This window comes from Loxodonta africana, chromosome 24, assembly GCF_030014295.1.
Source record: "Loxodonta africana isolate mLoxAfr1 chromosome 24, mLoxAfr1.hap2, whole genome shotgun sequence".
Lineage (NCBI taxonomy): Eukaryota > Metazoa > Chordata > Mammalia > Proboscidea > Elephantidae > Loxodonta > Loxodonta africana.
In genome coordinates, this window is record NC_087365.1 from 14,571,551 (window position 1) to 14,591,622 (window position 20,072).

The 20,072-nt window shown below is 35.9% G+C and overlaps 1 protein-coding gene across 2 annotated transcripts in view; it reads right to left on the minus strand.

The window, feature by feature from the left end:
• Positions 1–20,072, minus strand: part of LOC135228593 (ADP-ribose glycohydrolase MACROD2-like) — a 768,396-nt gene that overhangs the window by 223,094 nt on the left and 525,230 nt on the right. For both annotated transcript variants that reach the window (XM_064275763.1, XM_064275762.1), the window contains exon 4: positions 2,707–2,736. In XM_064275763.1, the coding sequence (XP_064131833.1) occupies positions 2,707–2,736 (30 nt within the window). The remainder of the gene's footprint in view (positions 1–2,706; positions 2,737–20,072) is intronic.

Genomic DNA, 20,072 nt, shown 5'->3' on the forward strand with positions numbered 1-20,072 from the left:
AGTTGCTCCTTATTGGATGATTGCTAGCTATTACTTTACAAATATCACTGACAGGACTAAAAAGATTTGTCATAGAATCAAAGGGCCGGAAATCAGAGAACGCTAAAAATGTTCCTTAATTTTTAAATGCAGCTTCCCAAAAATCAGACATGTATTTTAGAATAATCTTGACATCTCTAGAAACGCATAAATGAATTTAAGCCTGTCAATGACCTATTTTAATGAAAGAAATTATAGCCAATTTAAATCCTTGTAATCTATCTTTATGATGATGGTGAGTTACTAATTTTAGAAGTCAGAAATAAGAAATGATGGCAAATAACTGCAATTAGCAAAATCAGCCATGTAAGAGGGGGACAGTAGAGTATATACTTTGGGTAAACAGGAAACTGAGCAAGCCTATGTCTGGAATGTTTTATGATGGCTAAACATTCATAATGCATCTTCTTGCAAAGGGTAGAGGAACCATAACGAAATATAAGCAAAGTCACTGGAGTTCATTCTGCACACACCAACTATGCAGACTCATAGTAAAACAAAGTAGCTGACCAATACGAGGTGACCACTACGGCAAGGGTTCCTCATTGCTTGCCTTAATGCTTACTCTCCTTCCTCCTTGGTAAACAGAACACTGAATTTTTGGTGAGCACATTGCTTCTTGGAATAAAAGACTATAAGAATCTGGAAAGGAACATTTGATCATGTTCAAGGATAGTGTGGGATGTTAGGGAAAGCTGATTAAATAAAACTGACTGAACCTTTTCTATTCCACCTGACCTATACCATACTTTTGATGGCAAGAACTCCAGCAGCCATCATGGACCCTGAGGCGACCTTGAGTATGGAAGCCATGCTTGGGTCCTTGATGACACCATGAACTGCCAAACATCTAGACTATTTGTATATAAGACATAAATATACGTCTATCTCCTTTAAGCCACTATTATTTTGGATTTTTCTGTTATGGGGGGTTAAAGTGATCTTAACTAATATAATTAGTCAAATCAGTAAAAAAAAAATTATCAAAAACCATAAATTAACTGTCTAGCTAATTTGTCTGCTGTTTTAACTTGGTCATGTATTAGTTGTTGTTTTTTTTTTTAAATACTAATATAATACTATAAGAAAATCAGCACTGTGGACAATTTATTGTAATAATATTTTCTTCTGTAAGTGACCTGAAGGAAAAAAATTACTGGGAATTCAATTCTTAAGGAAAAAAAAAAAATTTCTCTTCTAATTCCTAAAAAATAAAAGTGCAATGAGAAATCCTATAGATTTATATTTTCTAAAGCAACTTAGGAAAGAAGAAAAGAAACAGACATTTACTGACCTGTACTACTCTGTTACATACCAGACATTTTCATTTAATTCTTACAACAAACATTTTAGGCAGTGAGTATTCTCCCCATTGTTTAAGCTGAAGAAACTGAGGCTCAGCGATATTAAGTTACTCTTTCCCAGTGTCCACACTGTAAGTCCCAACTTCAAACCCCATGCTCTTTCCCTAATATTCTGCTATAAAATGTACATTGACGTGTATTAATATGAAGAACACTTTTTAGTTTTACTCTTCTTTATTGTTCCTATTTCCAAGATTCTGTTTAAGGAAGAAAAAAAAAAACCTGATTCTTACATAGGAACAATGGTTAAATTTTTAATCTCCAAATAAAAATTATGCTGATGAAAGCCTGGAAATTTTTTTGAAAGCCTAGGGCTCTGTACATTCATACCTACTTAAAGTCATGTTAATGAAACGAGAGAGCAAGAAGGTAAGGGAAACTGTGAGAGTCAGAGAAAGTGAGATAGACAACAAACTCATTTATGTCCTTCTGGATCTTAAATGGGACCCTGGTGACACAATGGTTAAGAGCTCTGCTGCTAACCAAAAGGTTGGCAGTTCAAATCGGCCAGGTGCACCTGGGAAACCCTATGGGGCAGTTCTACAAGGTTGCTATGAGTCGGAAGGGAGTTGACAACAACGGGTTTGGGATCTTAAATGATAAAAACCCTATTCGATTGTATACTTTTATTCTTTCCCACTATATTATACAGACTGGGGCTAGGAAAGCTTTCATCTTCCAACCTAGAAATAAAAATAATAATTAGTTACAAAATTTTAGTATCAAAAATATTTCCTGGACAGGAGTCTCTCTCTTTCTCGTCTTATTTTGACCTCTTTCTTTTCCTTTCTCCTCTAAATTCACGAAGAAAAAGCAAAGTGCCAATACTAATTTCTTTTGTGTCTTACACAGTAAATGGCTGATATATGAAGCTCTTAAGCTACAAAATCATGAAAAGCAAAAGAATAACATTATGGTGGCAAAAGAAACCACATGCCCCTAGATGTACTGTTGTTTTAGAATTCATAAAAAACAAACAACAACAACAAACAAACAAAAAACAGTGACTGTCATCCACTCTATGTGTGTTCACCTCATTAGTTTATACCTGTTACAACTTATGCCAAGGGTAGAAATACAAAGCTTGACTAGAAGAAAAACAGCATTCCACATATTTGATGTTGATTAAAATAACATTTAGGCAAACTTAACGTATTTCTACTACACATTATTTTCCTGGAAGTCATGTTTGTGGTTGATGACTATAGCAAAATTAATTTTCTTTAAAGTTTCACTGAACTTACTAAACATCTTGTGTTTTGTGAGTAATAAAAATCTATTTTAAGTGATGTTCAGGACTCACCCCCTCCTCCTCCAAGAAGGCTGCCATTTGCTGTTCAAAAAAAAAAAAAAAGAGAGAAAAAGACATTAAATAATATATAAAATACATAATATGCCAGAGTAGTTCAAGAAAAAGCTGGCAATGATTATGTCACATACACATATATAAAAAATGGACTTTCATGTAAAGATAGCCTTTATTACTTTTTTATGACAGTATGAAAATTAAAATATTTTACTATTTTTTTCTTTTTTATCTTTAAATGACTTTTTATAATGTACTTCCTTCTAGTAAAATGAAGTACATATTGTGATCCTTTTATTCTCTATTCAGTATCTAAATTAATCTTCTGGATTCTTCATTTTAGAAAGAAGAGATAGAACAGTGCTATACAGGCAATTTCAATGATTTCAAAAGACAATGTTACATGAAATTATAATGATAATTTTAATTAAATTAAACATCATCGATCAAAAATATCTCAAGACATTTTTCAGTGAGGATTCTTCAACTCGATAGTAACAGATATATTACTTTTTATTTTTGTAAAACAATGCTGCCATTTCATATCCATGTCTTATTAATCAAGCACAAATATTTATAGAAACTAAATAATAAGCAATGTACAAGATAATTCCATTTGTTTTCTTTCAAGAGATCAAATTTTCAGAAAGTTCCTCATAGGCTTCTGCCGAAGTATTAAGTGACCTATGCGTATGTTTATCTTATCATAATAATAATTGGCAAAACAAAAGTCAGTATACGTTGCACTGAGCCTTATAGCATAGAGTTCATATGTTTCATAGGCATTATCTTATGCCATTATAAAACTATCCTGCAGCAATATAAGGAAATTAGGTGGCAAACAAGTTCCCCTTCTTTGAGAAGAAAATGAGCTAACAAAAGGGTAAATAAATCATTTAAGAAAGAGGAGCGAGAGGTCTTCAAGTTCAATTGCAGTGAGCTGTCCACAGACCCACATTGCCACAAACTAGGAGCAAATATCACAGTTTAATGAGTCCATCAATAAACATTACCAAACCCATAGTTCTTTGAGGTTAAATATGTGATGGCTTGCTGATTACTGAAACACTATAGAGGATACCATGAAATCATGAAAATGCATGGAGAGCAAACGCCCTTAAAGGTGTTTACAATATGTCAATATTATAACATCAAATCTTGTGCATGACAATATTTCAAGTACCAAAAAGTCCCAAACCCATTGCTGTCCAGTTGATTCCAACTTATAGCGACCCTGTAGGACAGAGTAAAACTACCCCCATAGTGTTTCCATGGCTGTAATCTTTAAGGAAGCAAACTACCACATCTTTCTTCTGAGTGGAAGCTGATGGGCTCCAAACCGGGACCTTTCGCTTAGCAGCCAAGTGTTTAACCACTGAGCCGCAAGGGGTTCACTTCTTCCAAGTACCTCTAAACCCGTTGCTGTCGAGTTGATTCTGACTCATAGGCACCCTACAGGACAGAGAAGAACTGCCCCATGGGGTTTCCAAGGAGCAGGTGGTGGATTCAAACTGCCCACCTTTTGCTTAGCAGCCTAGCTCTTAACCACTGTGCCTCGAGGGCTCCCTTCCAAGCACAGGGCTGTCTAACTGTGGCTCTTGCCTTCCCCTCAGTACTTTTGCCACAAACATGGACTAAATAGCAATGCTATTACTCAACTGTAAAAAAAAACTCACTTCTGATGTCATAAAGTCATTTGCCACATATCACCTCAGGTCTCCAAATCCCTCTGACTTCCCAGTGAGAAAGTGTGCTGCATTCATATAGAGAGTAGCCAGGACTTAAAATCCTGCCCCAAATCAAGCTTTGTAAATGTTGAAGTGTTAACTTGTTGAAAGGGCAAGAGGAAAAATGTTTAAATTTTTCTTTTGGTCTCATGCCCCTTAGTGAATGGTGGAAATTTCATCGATCCATGTCCCTTGGCTAATCCCAACATTTTCTAAAATCATAGCTACATATATTTATAAAACTGCATGGCATTTCACACTCCTGCTGATATTTTATTTTCATATTTGACTGAGAACTACTTCCCTATCTACAGGCTTTTCAGATCCTTGAGACTCCATTTGTAGTCCTCTAATTTTCAAATATTCATTCACAAGGAAAAAGGTATTTCCAAAAACGACAATAACAAATGGTAGCGTTTCACTCAAATTATCATGCTTGGAAGCACGATGACACAACATAGTCTATTTTTCACCCAATGTTTTGCTCAGTAAAGGTGGAGGTTTCCTGTTTTGAGAGCACAGTCCAAGGCCCATCTGTTTAACCAGGCACTTGTCCAATAGATGTGGGTGGATGAGTGGGAGTAGGTGTAAGAACTAGAATTCCAGTCCCAGAGAACCGTCAAGTCAGTTTATATCAGATGTCGTTCGTGTTTTAGATAAGCATTTCTGGTCACATTTTAACATCAATAGAAAATTATTTTGTAAAATCATGGCATTCTACATAGTGCACAATCACTTTTAGGATAATTTCTTGTGCATTACCATGCATGTGATAGGCTCTTAATCTAAGCTTCTTAAACATATCCAAAGAAATTCTAATCACTATAATCCTAATAATGATTTTTCTAAAGAATCCATCAAATTGAGCTCTATTTTTACCAATTTCTCCTCTCCAAAAATTAAAAAAACAAAAAAAGTTTACCTTATTGGCAAAAATGTCAAGGCAATTTTCTTCAGCAAGAGACATAAAAATACACAAATAAAAGTTCCCTTTTATTATAATTTTTCAAATATTACTTTATCACCACAAATCATCCTATATGTGCTATAAATTATTCTCAACATTTATTGGTCAAGTAAATTAATATTATTTCTTACATTTTACATAAATGGAAATGACCATTATGTTTCTAAAATGAACAGTTCAGTTTCTATTTAATTATCACCAATCAACTGATTTTTTTTTTTATTATTATATAGGAATTAGATTAGATAGGAAGCCCCTTAAAGAAAAGGTCTGAGTTTAATAGTTATACCTGGTTCCAATAAGTACTTAATACATGTTTTCTAAAAGTCAGATGATTGGCAGGTTTAATATAGTTTTTTTTTTTTTTTTCTTGGCATGATATGTTTACTGAGGTGTATAAAAAAAAAAAGGAAACTTTGGTCTTTATTCTTCCTATAAAATCAAGGATTTCTAAAGAAACTTTAAAGTAATTGACAGTATGAAACACACACACATAGCCCTAAAAAGTGGGATGTTGTAGCTGCACCTGTCTATTCCATATGGAAAAGAAGGTGACGGCTATTTCCTAAAGCTGCCAGTTTGCGACTGCTTCCCCAAGGAGGTTTAGTTAGGAATGCTGGCTTTTTTTTTTAAAGTCTGATATAGTTTCGCTCTAAACTAGAGTGGAAGAGTGAATCCAGATGCTTAACTCTGCTGGCAAAATTTGAGACTCAGAGGCCCAGAGATACCACTCTCTCAAACATTGCTCATTAGAATCATGGAATTGAAGGTTCTATTCTTCTTGGAGCCCTAATGGTGTAGTGGTTAAGAGCTCAGCAGCTAACCAAAAGGTTGGCAGTTGGAATCCACAAGTTGCTCCTTGGAAACTCTATGGGGCAATTATACTCGGTCCTACAGGGTCACTATGAGTTGGAATCGACTGGACAGCAACAGGTTTGATTTCTTTTTGGCTTAAGATCTTCTTGGAGCCCTGGTCGTACATTGGTTAAGAGATCGGCTGCTAACCAAAAGACCTTGTTTCAATTCTTCGTAGTGCAAGTGAGAAAACCAAGACCAGTGTGTAGGTGGATTGCCTAAACTGGTGAGTGGCTCCTACTCCTATTTTTCTGTCCTCTCAACATTATAAGGAGCCCTGATGGTGCAGCGGTTAAAGTGCTCAGCTGCCAACCAAAAGATCGGCTGTTGGACCCATGAGCCACTCCGCAAGATAAAGATATGGCAGTCTGCTTCCATAAAAATTTGCAGACTTGGAAACCCTGTGGGCAGTTCTTCTCTGTCCTATAGGGTTAATATAAGTCAGAATTGACTAGAAGGTAGCGGGTTTGATTTTTGGTTTATCAACATTATGGTCATATATTTCAGAGGTCACCTAGGTAACTGAACAAAAATTCAGAGGTTACACATGCAAAGAGAACAAGAAACTGAAAAACAACAACAACAAAAAAAAACTCTCCTGTAAATTTTAAGGCACTAAGACCAAGGCAAGTCACTCAGCAAATCAAATAATGACGTGAAAATTCTGCTTGGCACTCTCAGGTGGATTTAATTACCATGACTGCTAAAGGCACCAAGATGACAAGTACCAGAGTGAGAGAGCCTTGAAAATATTCACAATTTTTATTTTTTTGGCAATACATTTTGTGTACCTGTTTCGTTCATTTAGATTATCTACTGAGAAAAGGAAATTTATTCTCAAATACAGCATGAAATGGATTATTAAATGGCCACCTAAACGAAACCAAACCAAACCAAACTCGTTGCCGTCAAGTCAATTCTGACTCACAGAGTGGAACTGCCCCATAAGATTTCCAAAGAGCAGCTGGTGGATTTGAACTGCTGATCTTTTGGTTAGCAGCCAAGCTCTTAACCACTGCACCACCAGGGCTCCAGTGGCCCTCTGGTAAAGGCCGAATACCCCCACATATTTATATCCAAGTGATCCTGATGGAACAGGCGAAGTGAGAGTGTAAAGAAACATCAAAGATTATTTCTTCTAAGCAGCCCTTCTTTTCATGACCTCGTATCCCTCTTAATTTATATCTATAAGGCATGCAAGGCATTAGCGATATTGGGAAGGTCCAACTGTGGATTGCCTTTGACTAAAACCACGTTTCAAAGCCAGAGGGTTGATAATGTATGAGGAAGGGATGGACTGAAAAAACTATGAAGAGCTATGAAACTTGGTGGGGGGAAACATTTACTAATAAGACTAGCATTATGACATAAACACCATTCAGTGTAGACTCCTTAAACCCCATGTGCCAATAAAATTATGTATTATCAACTTCATCAGCTACAATATGGATGAGTTCTTATTTGGTGATGTACACAAATATTATTATTAACAGATGTTTATTAGAAAATAGAGGAAAACTGGCATCTTTCTACCTAATAGTTTACCAGAGTAAAGCCTTTGCCTCTGGAATTGCTTAAATTGCCTTCTAATTGGTAGGTCCTGATTTTTGGAAAACTATTTACGCTGAACCAAAGAATTACCTTAAATGCTTTTGGGACAGGACTGATGAAAGCAAATTAAATAATAAATTCTAATATCATTTCCTCAGAATGGACTCAAAATATACTCTGTTCCATAGATTGTATTCAACAAAGAAATAGCAAATATCTCCCTAAATTATTAAACTATTGAACTAGTTAGCCCCTCAAAACTCTACGAAAATTTTGTAGACAACAAAAGTGTATAAAAGCTATGCTTGTAAAAATATAAAAATTTTGTATGCGTAAATAAAAAGAAGAAAATGATTATTTTGCTAACATTGTAGGAATGTTGTATGTAAATTATTTTAAAACTATCTCTATGTCAGGTTTCTTTTCAATAAAATATAGGTCTGAACCTTAAATCTAAAATTCTACATGAGGAATAGGAAATTCTTAGCATTACTACGATTTCATCTAATTGGAAAGATTGATTAAAAATTCTAAGTTTTTTTATAGCCTTAATTGATCTTTGCTCCTCTTTTATTTCAATTTTGTATACTACCCAAGTACCGTCTATGAGCAAAGGTGAATATTCTTGATTTAGCATTCATAGGTTTGTTTTGTTTTTTCCCACTCTTTTGGCGTTTTATCAAAATACTCTTCACTCAGCCCTTGTTTCTGTCTCTTCAGAAATTTGTGTCATATTGCTACCTCTCTTTGACTTAGATGAGTAAGTACTTCCTATCAAAGTCAACAAGAAGACATGTAGTCTCCTGTATACTGTGAACCTGGTTTCACAATCACATTCCAGAAACAAACTTAGAAGACAAAGCTATTACCAAATTATTGTTAGAAAGAAGAGTAAATTCTATCCAAATTAAAAATTTTCAGTAGCTCTTCTTCAGCTTTTAGATGGATAATGCTAAGTAAATTCCCATTCAACAGGTGAATCCATTTCATTGTGAAGAAGCTCTCTGTGGCAAAATCCTAAGGCTAAATCCATGCTCAAAAACCCAGTGTTTACCAGGAGTCTTAGTATGATAAAGAGAAATCAGTGGTTTGTACAAGAGTGATCTCTCCTGGGCATGGCAGTGCAGAATTGTAATGCCAGCTCTTTGTGCATTTGTACAGAGCCAGAGCTTCCTGGAGGGAATTTTGAACATGTCTCCTGTTAGTCTTAGAGTTGCGCAGAGAAAAGGAAGAATGAAACTTGAATTTTATCAGCATGATGCCACTGCTTCTAAAATAGGATCTTGAAGATCTCTGAGCATTCTCTCTAATCAACACTATTTTTATTTATTTTTCCCTGAAATAAAATGCCCCTTCAATTATCAGAGGAGGAAGGGGACAAAAAATCAAGTTACAGTAATTGTCTCAAAAATCGATTCAATGTGAAACTAAAATTAACCATTATAAGTTAATGAATCTGTGTATTGCACATTTTCCTCACTAAACAATAGCTGAATTCAGTGAAATGAACAGTTTCACTGTTTAAAAAGTAAAAACACCATTGAACATAAAATGGGAGAAGGGTTACTTAAAGCTAACTTTAAAGTAACAAACATAATTTATTTCCAATACACTTAAGAAATGGTTAATGTTTTTAAATTTATGAGAATTTTTTCTTCACTTTAAGCCCAGCGTTGAATTTTTGAATTAAAATTATCCAATTTCTGTAAGTACAAATATTCATTTTTAAAAAGTATTAGGAACACCCCAAAATTGAATAAGTCATGTAAGGTAGGAATCCCTTTCCTGTAATAATTAGCCTAAATGAAAAATGATCATAGCAATTACCAATAGTGCCATTATTTTATGTTTTTCTCAAAATAAAATGAGATACTATGCTATCTTCTTCCAAAAAAAAAAAAATTCTCCTAAAATATTTGTCTGTGTGTGTGTGTGTGTGTGTGTGTGTGTGTGCCTTCTTCATAATAAGATTATAATCAAATTATGGACCAAATCATGAAAAATTAAATTACTATGATTCTATAAGTAATTTTCCATTATTGGATACTCCTGAAAAAATATATATATATCCTCATTACACTATTAGAAATGCAAACCCAAGGTATAAAGTACCAGACATCTAGATCATTTTTCCACTTAAGATCTCAAAATCCCTTGACATTTGTATAGGATAATAGAAAGAATGCTGAACAGATAGTCATGTGACCTTTGCTTTAATTCTACCTCAGTTACTAAATAGCGAGGTAATAATTTGAGCAAATCATCTTCAACTATCATAGTAATTTTCCTCCATCAAGAAATGCAAACTCAATTAGGGATGATGAACAGGTTTCAAACAATTCTGATTCATTAGTTACACCTCTAAATAATACCTGCCAATAATGTCTGGGCCCCTGTGTTCAAAAAGATTTTAAGGCTAAATCTGGGTTCAGTGGAAGAGACCACCAGGAAGAAGTCATATCTTTGGTCACAGTCACAGTGGGACAGAGAGAATTAAAATGGCACCTCACATGTCACATATATTAGGAATCTTTGGGTCAGATAACTGGTTTGACAATTTTTGATTCACTGTAATTCTGTTCAATAATTTTAAAAACCAAAGCTGCTAACTTACCATGTGCCAGTCATTGTACCTCAGCATCCCTAACAGTGCTTGCAGGTTATGAGTCTGTGAAATAATCCAGATGTGGGAGAGCTGACCCATGTTGACTGTGAGCCAAAATGGCCTGATAAGTGTTTGGGAGATTTTTAATTCCACTTGCCCAGTAATTTATACTATTTCCATAGTGATTATTTTTTTCCCACTTCATTTCCACCACCACCCAAGAGTACCTGTCAAGCCAGCAACAGTGTAGACTAGTCTTTAAACATTGATTAAAACTATTTGTGCAGTGTTTTTGTTTGCTTTGAATCATTATAAAGGAAATTATAGTTGCTTTCATCCTAACAGGATCCTGACCACCTAGTTCAGTTTATTTATTCTGCTTTCTTATTATAACAGAGCACATGGGATGTCAAAATGATGGCTGGCAAAAGCTTCCCCAGGAGCTCTACTTAAAATACCAATTTATCCCAAAGATACAAAGGCTGAAGTACCACCCTTTAGAATGGCACACGTTATATTCCCTACACATTGAAACTCAAAGTAGGAACTGCTTAAAATTTGATAAGATTAAAAATCCCAAGCACGTGCATCACTGTAGAACCACTTGATATAGGGAGTAGCCATCCCAACTGACAGCTGTGGAAATACAACCTACACAGACAAATACAGCCATGAATTTGGCAACAACCCTCTGTTCATGCTTTACTAGATTTACACCTTCTAAACAAAATCAACAGAATGCCAGTGGTTTGGGCAATGGTATAATTTCCTGCTTTGAAGCTGACAAAGGGAGAAAATTAAGAGATGGCTTAACTGCCTCACTTGTAGAAACCAGGCATAAACACATGATTAATACTTTACATTTCATACTTACTGCGGAATTCAAAGGAACCATTGATTATTGTGTGGTTTGTATAAGCTGTAACCCACTATGAAGCCAAAAATAGGATACAGTGACCCTACTGTTGATGAATCGGTGAAAAGGCATCAGGAATTGAACAATTTGCTTAGCAGTAATAACAAAACAAATCAAACCAGAATTACTCTCGTTGAAGTGGGAGGGAAGAGCTACAGCTGCCCCTGTTTTTGCCAAGCTTGCCTAAAACAGCTAGCATTCTGGGTACTCAGTGACTTCTATGAACACCGCAGCATGGGAAGAAAATCACTAACTTTCTCCAACCCCTTCATTTGACACAAGTGGAAATTTAAAGAAGATCAAAGATGTTAGATAATTTGTCTAGGATCAGACCAGAAGAACTGACCGTACAATACTGCTAACAATATAAACTTTTAACAATACCTTTTTCTTAAATCATAACCTTTAAAAAGGTTATATATATATATATAATATAACCTTTTTAAAGGTTATGATTCAAGAAGAAGGTATTGTTATTAAATATATATATAAAGGTAGTTACAGAAAACAATGTGCATAGAGAGTGTGATATTACCCTACTATAGATCATCTAATCTTAATTACTGAAGAGTAAACTAAATCATTAGCTGGCAGACTTTACTACATTTCCACAATGCAATGCAACTAATTCAAAATGAGAGAAATCGGCACACACTTCTAAGTACCAGTCATCCTTCACACTGTATTTTGGACCAGTTGTAATTTTGATAATGATAACCCTGGCTCAGTTATAAAACTGAGATTACTTGAGTAATCCAATCTGGGGCTTTCCAAAGAGTGAACAAGTATGTCTAAATAGGGAAAAAATGAGTTCAAATGGATATTAGCTTTGTGGTCGTAATGATACAAGGCACTTGAACAGCAGTTTTAACTTGTCCTTGAGAAAGGCTTTGAATACAAACCAATTATCAATTTGAAAGATGGAAGGCTTGCTTATTTGCAGGAATACGATACACTTTTAGCCTGATTAAAACATAAGCCTGAACACACACCCTCGTGTATGCACACTTCTTGGGGAGACTGGCCAATTTGTTTCAATAAAACCAGACAGAACCATAAAAAAAAACTATTTTACATAGTTTCCTTATTTCATCCTTCTTATAAAATTATGGAACACTCATTACCCTCCAATAATGAAACAGCAAGTGAGATAAAGAAAGGCTTCTTCTAGATCATACTTTCATTGGACAAATAAGCCGACAGAATAATTCTCAGTCATAATAAATAAGATGGGAAGATCGAGACACAAAGACCATCAAAGGAAAACAATTTGAGGATAAAGGAAATGCATAGGTTTGCTCTCCTGAGAACACTTACTAAGCTATAAAATCCATGAAGATAGGGGCAATGTTCGTTGGTATCAACAGTACTATGCACAATTCTTGGCACGGAGTGGATCTGAATAAATACTTGTTAAGTACATAACTAAGGGAATGAATGGAAGACAGGGGGATGAGAGAGAGGGGAAAGGCATATTTTTGGAACAGGTGAGAGGGCTACAAGAACAGATGATGACTCCTTTACAATTTCACAGCACAGTAGGGCTGTGCCAGCATGGAGCCCAGCAGACCTAAGTCTAATTCTAGATTCTATCTTTGACCTTGGGCAAGTTCTTTAAACTCCAATTGATTACCTAACCTCTTGGAGTCTCTTTTCCTTCATCAGTAATTCGGCAAAATAATTGTCATGGTACAGGTTTTCTGAGAAGAGTAAGGTGATAGCCTATGTGAATGCATTCCATGGTGCCTCACACCTGCTAAGGCTCAGTAAATGTCAGCTCCCTGTTTATGAACCTGATGACAGTGCCACTTCTGGCACCCATTCTAGAAGCTATTAGAAAATTTCCATTTTTTTTTATTTATTGTGCTTTAATTGAAAGTTTATAAATCAAGTCAGTCTCTCATACGAAACTTGCTGTGTACTTCTAGCTGTTCCGCCCCTAATGAGGCAGCACACTCCTCCTCTCCACTCTATATTCCCTGTGTCATTCAACCAGCTTCTGTCCCCCTCTGCCTTCTCATCTCACCTCCAGACAGGTGCTTACCACATAGACTCACTTGTCTACTTGAGCCAAGAAGTTCACTCCTCACCAGTATCATTTTCTGTCTTACAGTCCAGTCCAATCCCTGTCTGAAGAGTTGGCTTCAGGAATGATTCAGTCTTGGGCTAACAGAGGGTCCAGGGACCACGACCTCTGGGGTCCCTCTAGTCTCAGTGAGACTATTAAGTCTGATCTCTCTATGAGAACTTGAGGTCTGCATCGCACTGGAAAACCCCCACTATTAAAAGCATTCAGGCCAAGTCCAAACTCCGGTACTTTGGGCAGGCGAGGGGCCATGTTCATCTTTAAGAACTACAGTCCTCTGTCTCCACTCTGAGATGTCCTGTGGTGTGCTCTCATCAGAGTTTTGGGAAGAAACTAGGATTTGTGCACAGGGGAGAGTGAATAACCAAACAATTTTCAGACTTTTTTTTTTAATTCTGTCTTTAGGTGTAGGACAATTTTAAAAAAAAATCTACAAGCCTGTAAAGAAAATGGATGTTGATATTTTGCATAACTAGTTTTTTCCTCTTCAAGGTTATTTAGATTGTTTAGTTCAAAATTGTTGGCTTTTTATGCCAAATAGCTCCTATTTGCTCTCAAGACCCACTCCTTACCATTCTCCACCCTGTTTTTTCCCCAAGGATGCTGAGGTATATAGATTACATCAGTGGGCCCTCATCATCTGGCTTATAGTTGAGTTCAAAAGGCAGCCCTGGCAGGAGATGGTAGGAGAGATGAGACTGAGGGTTTTCATTTTCCTGGTTCACTCCCTGTAAGCTTACCTTGGGCTGACTATCATTAAATGAAGATCACTCCTCTAATTAAGGTAGTTTAGTCTATGACATGACCTTTTCTCTTTTTAGGTTCTGATATCCTCTCCCTCCCCTTGTCTCTTCAAGCTTAGGTGTGGTACAACAGCATTGTTGCCTCTAATTCCTGAACAATGCTTTGAAGTTCTCCTATATCCACCCACACTTTTGCACTTATTCCCTTTATAAACAAACCCTCCTTGAATTATCCTAATTTGAGTATTCCATCTGTTTCCTTTTGGGACCCTGATTAACAGATATGGTTTATACAGAGGGGTTATTTCTGGTGGAATCTCACATTCTTTCTCAGTCTACCTTAGTTCGGAACTGTTATGAGCATGGCTCCTGTTCTTATGATTCCACTTGGGGAACAATAAACATAGTGCACTAATATTTATTTATTATGTATATAAAATAGTGTGTGATCATTTGAACATGTGAAAGAATCAAGAAGTATATTAAACGAAGAATAATTTCCTCAACTCCTCTTTTCTACTATTCCCTGCTATACTTTTCTTTATGTTTATGTAGACAAATACACACGATTGAGGCTTCTGGGGGTTACCGTTAAAAAAAAAAATGTATTTCTACTACAAACATTACCATGTAACCTAATTTAACTATACATTACGACAATAAATAGTATATAACATTATGGTATTCCAAAGTTTGAGTAAAATCATTCCAATTATGGATGGGCCCTTAAGTTGTTTCCAGTTTGCCATTATAGACAATGATCCAGTAAGAATCGGGGGGAGGGTGTGTGTGTGTGTGTGTGTGTGTGTGTGTGTGTGTGTGTAACTGTATTCCTATGTGCTGGTGCTCTTATTCTAAAGAATAAATCCTTCGAAGTATTTTCTGGGTAAAAGAGCATACACATTTTTCAAATTTAAGACTTTAATGAAATTATTAAAACTTTATATATTAAAATAGGTCAAAATTAGCCAAAATTTAACATTCATAAGTATACTCTAGGGAGCACATAAAACATCAGTAATATTTCATGCCCACCAACAAGTAATCTAAATAACAATGTCTTGACAACGTAGACAAGGCTTCAGTTCATTGGTCTGCTTTTGATTTAAACGTAAAATATATCCGTGAAAAGGTCTCGCTTACACCTAAAATGATCCTCATCTGAACTTCTGATTGATTTCAAATGTAAATATTTGAAAATGATCTGTTTTTAATATAAAATAATAAAGCCATCTCATCTGGTGGTGAGCCTCTTTAACAACTTTCTTTTCATATTTACTAGGTACAAGCCATGACAGGTCTTAAACTTCAAAGCAAACTAAAAACTTAGCTAGAAAAGATTACAGAAAGAAAGCTTCCACTGCTTTCTAATAAATTCTCTGCAAATTTAAAGAATGCTTCAGAAGTTTACAGTTAAGGAAGTTGAGAAGATACTGAAAGATTAGAAAGACATGAAAATTTTATCAAAAACAACAAAAAAAATGTCGGAATGCTTCAGCTCAATATGAATTTCAGGGCTAAATATCTTTCCCCATAAAAATTCTAACTTTCCTGTTTCAACTCATTTCAATCAGCTATTAATTACCTTTTTTTTTTTTTTTTTGTATGCTAAGTACTGTACTAGGCACCAACTGCTTTTATACAACATATACAGTGGACGGCTGATGAAAAGAGGAACGCAATGGTTGAAAGTAACCACCAGATAGCTAATCAAGTTTACATTCATACCTTGAATCCTAACCAAAATAATAATACCAAAAAAGCCAAACCCACTGCCGCTGAGTGGATTTTGACTCACAGCAACCCTATAGGACAGAGTAGAGCTGCCCCACTGGGTTTCTAAGGAGCGCCTGGGGGATCCCAACTGCCAACCTTTTTGGTTAGTAGCCATAGCTCTTAACCACTATGCCACCAGTGTTTCCAAAATAATAATAGCTAACATTTATTGAGTGTTTATTAGATGCCAGGCATATTATTAGCTCATGTAATCCCTATAAGAGGCCTATAAGGTAGGTACTATTTATTATTCCATTTTATAAATGAGAAAATTGGGACAAAGAGAGGTTGAGTAACGTGTCCACTATAAAGGGTTGGAGCCAGGATTTGAAGCCATGTAAACATTACTCCAAAGTTCACACTCTGGAGCATCTCCCTGTTAAGAGGAACCACGTTCCACAACCCCCAGCCAGCAATAAGTGACAGAATAAGGATTAGAGCGGAAGACAGATGATTCATGCTTCTGTCTTTCTTCTGTATTTCTGTTTTTTAACTACTGTAGCATGTGCAGACTTTCTCTACTGGTGATTATTCTACTTATGCTAAGTTAAAGAAAATCCAGCAAAACGTGTTTCCATATTTTCTTCTTCCAATTTAAACACATCATTTTAAAAGCAATATTCTTTCAATTTGTTAGTCTTGTTGCACAACTAAAGTGTACTGACTCTCAGAGGAACTAACCTGGCTTTCCATTCATCCTAAGGGAATCTTAGATCCTCAAACAGCTCTGATATAACTGCTTGCACCAAATACGACTTGTGACAGCCACCCAAGGCACGACAATTGGACTCTGTTTGCCTGGAGCCACAGAGGAAGAAGGAACGTCAGGAATGGGAGGAGGATATACAATGTGTGGCTGGTTGCCTCCATGAACAGCTGCCTCCCTTGCAATGGGACAAAAGGAGATAGGTGGTGCCCAGCTACCATTACTGAACATTTTGATCAGGGATTCTATAGAAGAATTCTGATGGGGGTGGGCAGAGAGGGAATCCAGACTCCAGACTTTCTGAAGCCATGGGGGCTAGATGAACCCCTGAAACTATTGCCGTGAGATAATCTCTAAACCTTAAACCAGAAATATCCCTGAAGTCTTCTTGGAGCCCTGGTGGTGCAGTTGGTTAAGAGATTGGCTGCTAACCAAAAGGTCAGCAGTTCGAATCCACCAGCAGCTACTTGGAAACCCTATGGGGCAGTTCTACTCTATCCTATAGGGTCGCTATGAGTTGGAATTGACTCCACGGCATTGGTTTTATTTGTTTATTTTTAAAATCTTCTTAAAACCAAATAATAGTTTCACTTAACTAGTAAAAAAAAAAAAAAAGTCTGCCTTAAACATTCTACTCATTTAAGAACTATCTATCTGTGATCAGAAAACCCTGGTGGCACAGTGGCTAAGAGCTACAGCTGCTAACCAAAAAGCCAGCAGTTCAAATTCACCAGGCGTTTCTTGGGGACCCTACGGGGCACTTCTACTCTGTCCTATAGGATCACTATGAGTCAGGATCAACTTGACAGCAATGTTTTGTTTTGTTTAAAATATGTGATCAAAGCTACAACAGCAACTCAAAAGACTGAATGGGAATCTCCAGGGACAGCGAGTTTATGTTGGAGACGGAGGAGCAACTCAGAAAAGGAGGGTGAAATGGTCGCACAACTTGAAAAATATAATCCATGTCACTGAACTGTACATGTAGAAATGGTTGAATTGGTGCATGTTTTCCTGTATATGTTCTCAACAACAAGACAAAATTTAAAAGAAAAAGAAAAAAATTTGACTTGTGACATGGTCAACTTAAAAAAGTTAAAAATGAGCTCTTGTATGATTCACATCATACAACTTAAAAATATAAAGATTTAAATATTTTGCTATACTTTTCCCACTTCACTTTCTAAAATCATTATAATCATCATCAACTTAGAGCTCTTAGAATCTGAAATTGCCTACAAGGGAAAATTCTTTTGAAACATCACATTTTATATTTTGATAGTAGCAGTCAAAAACTGGCATTTAAAACATGAAAATTCTAGTTTGATTTTAGGCAAAGTGAACAATTAGATATATAGATCTGTCAATGAGGGCATATGTTCCTTAATTAGCAAGGCTTGAGAACTGAGCTAACTTTAAATTTATTGAAACAATAATAATACATTAAAATCCAGCTTTCACCAAGTAAATGCAAACTGGCAAACCTGAGTTTTTATTCATTTAGAACTAAATACACACAATGAAAATAAATATATGCTTTCATTGTCCCAAATTTTCTATAAATCATTGTCCCAAATTTTCTATAAATAGCATTCTTCACCCTTGAATTTAAGACTATCAAACAAAGAATTTTTTGATAATTTGAGGTAACAAATAAAAACCATAATGAAATTATCTTTTCTAAATTATATAAGCCTAATAATTCTATTTTAAATTGTGGTTGCCTTCTATTAATATGCAAGAAAATTTTACATTGTTCAAGCATATGACAAATCCATTATTATGTTTATGTCAACTATAAGTATTAAAAAAAAAAACTCACTTCCTCTGAAACACAAAAAGAATTTAACTTCATCTATATCAAGTTCAAACATTTATCCAAAAAGATCCACTGTTTTCTGTACACAGGAGACAGATTATAATTTGCACCCTGTGACTATAAAAAAAATGCCAATTACTTTTGTTATTAGAGTTCCATCAGGCCAGCTCTAGATGTATAATAGAATTAGTTTCATTCTGCTGCATTGAAAAGCACTGATACAGATCTCAGAAAAAAGCATTACACTGGTGAGATACTCATTACTGACAGCAGAGGCCTTTTATTATTATTATTATCAAGCAAATCTCACAGGATAACTAAATAATTGTTGTTGATGTGTACTGTCAAGTCTATTCTGGCTCATAGTGACCTGTAGGACAAAGTAGAATGGCCCCAGAGGGTTTTCCAGGTTGAAATCTTTATGGGAGCAGATGCCAGGTCTATTCTCCTGTAGAGCTGCTAATGGGTTCAAACCAACAACCTTTAGGTTGGCTGCTGAGCACTTTACCAATTCTGCCACCAGGGATCCTTTAAATAATACTTACTAAAAATAGTTGCATTCCTAATGTCACTCTGAGACATCCAAATATCAGAAATAAATAGAAGCAGCAACAGTTCATAAGAGAATATATATACGGTACTCCAGATACACTGGATTTGGTGTCTACCAAAAAAAATAATTAATATTAATCCCCAGTTTTACCAGTAACTAGTGGCGCAATTTGAGGTAGGTCACCTAAACTTCCATGCCTCAATTTCTTCACTTATAAAATAAACATTATAATTCATTTATTAAACAACAATTTGTTAATCAGCAACTATTTGTGGGTGGTCTGGGATAAGTGCTAGGGATAAAAAGATAAGTAAACTAGACATTAAATTAGGCAATTAAAATTAAAAATTCTATAAATTATTATTTTATAATAATGCATTTAATATTTAAACATTAAAATCATGATGTGGGAGATCTCTTATGAAAACAGTTTTTTTATAAATTGATGATATTTTTATGAAATTATATTTTACAAAATTTTGACCTTTTGAAGTTCCAGTAGAGACAAGATAACACAGATTCATTTCTTCTTGCTCCTTTCTGTTAACAGCAACTTTAAACCCTGGGAATATCACAAGAGGCAATAAAAGCTGTAAGAAGAAAGACAAACTGGTAGGACTCTGGGACTGGAGGAGAAATATAGCCACAAGGTTGTACCTCACCCACCACCCAGAAGGCAACACTGGCCCAATATTTCCCAGCCCTGGAAGGCCAGCAATCTAGCAACAGAAGGCATCCCAAGTAGGCTCACTTCTCCTTGGAATGGAATGGTGACAACACCAGGTAAGCTCAGACGCACTGACCACAGAGATCTATTGTGGGTCCCACTGACAATAAGCAGTCAGGGAAAGTGCCCTCCTTCTCAGCAGGGCCTGAGACTTCCCTCCCCACTGAAAGACACAGGACAGCCAGGCAGCACCAGCAAGAGGGATCTCTCCTCAACAAGAACCCACTCAGGAAGGCAGCTTGCCCCCATGAGTCTAATTCTCTCTTCCCACACTAAGAGACACTGGGTGACTGGGAGGCATGGGTGGTAGATATCCTGCCACAATGAGCACC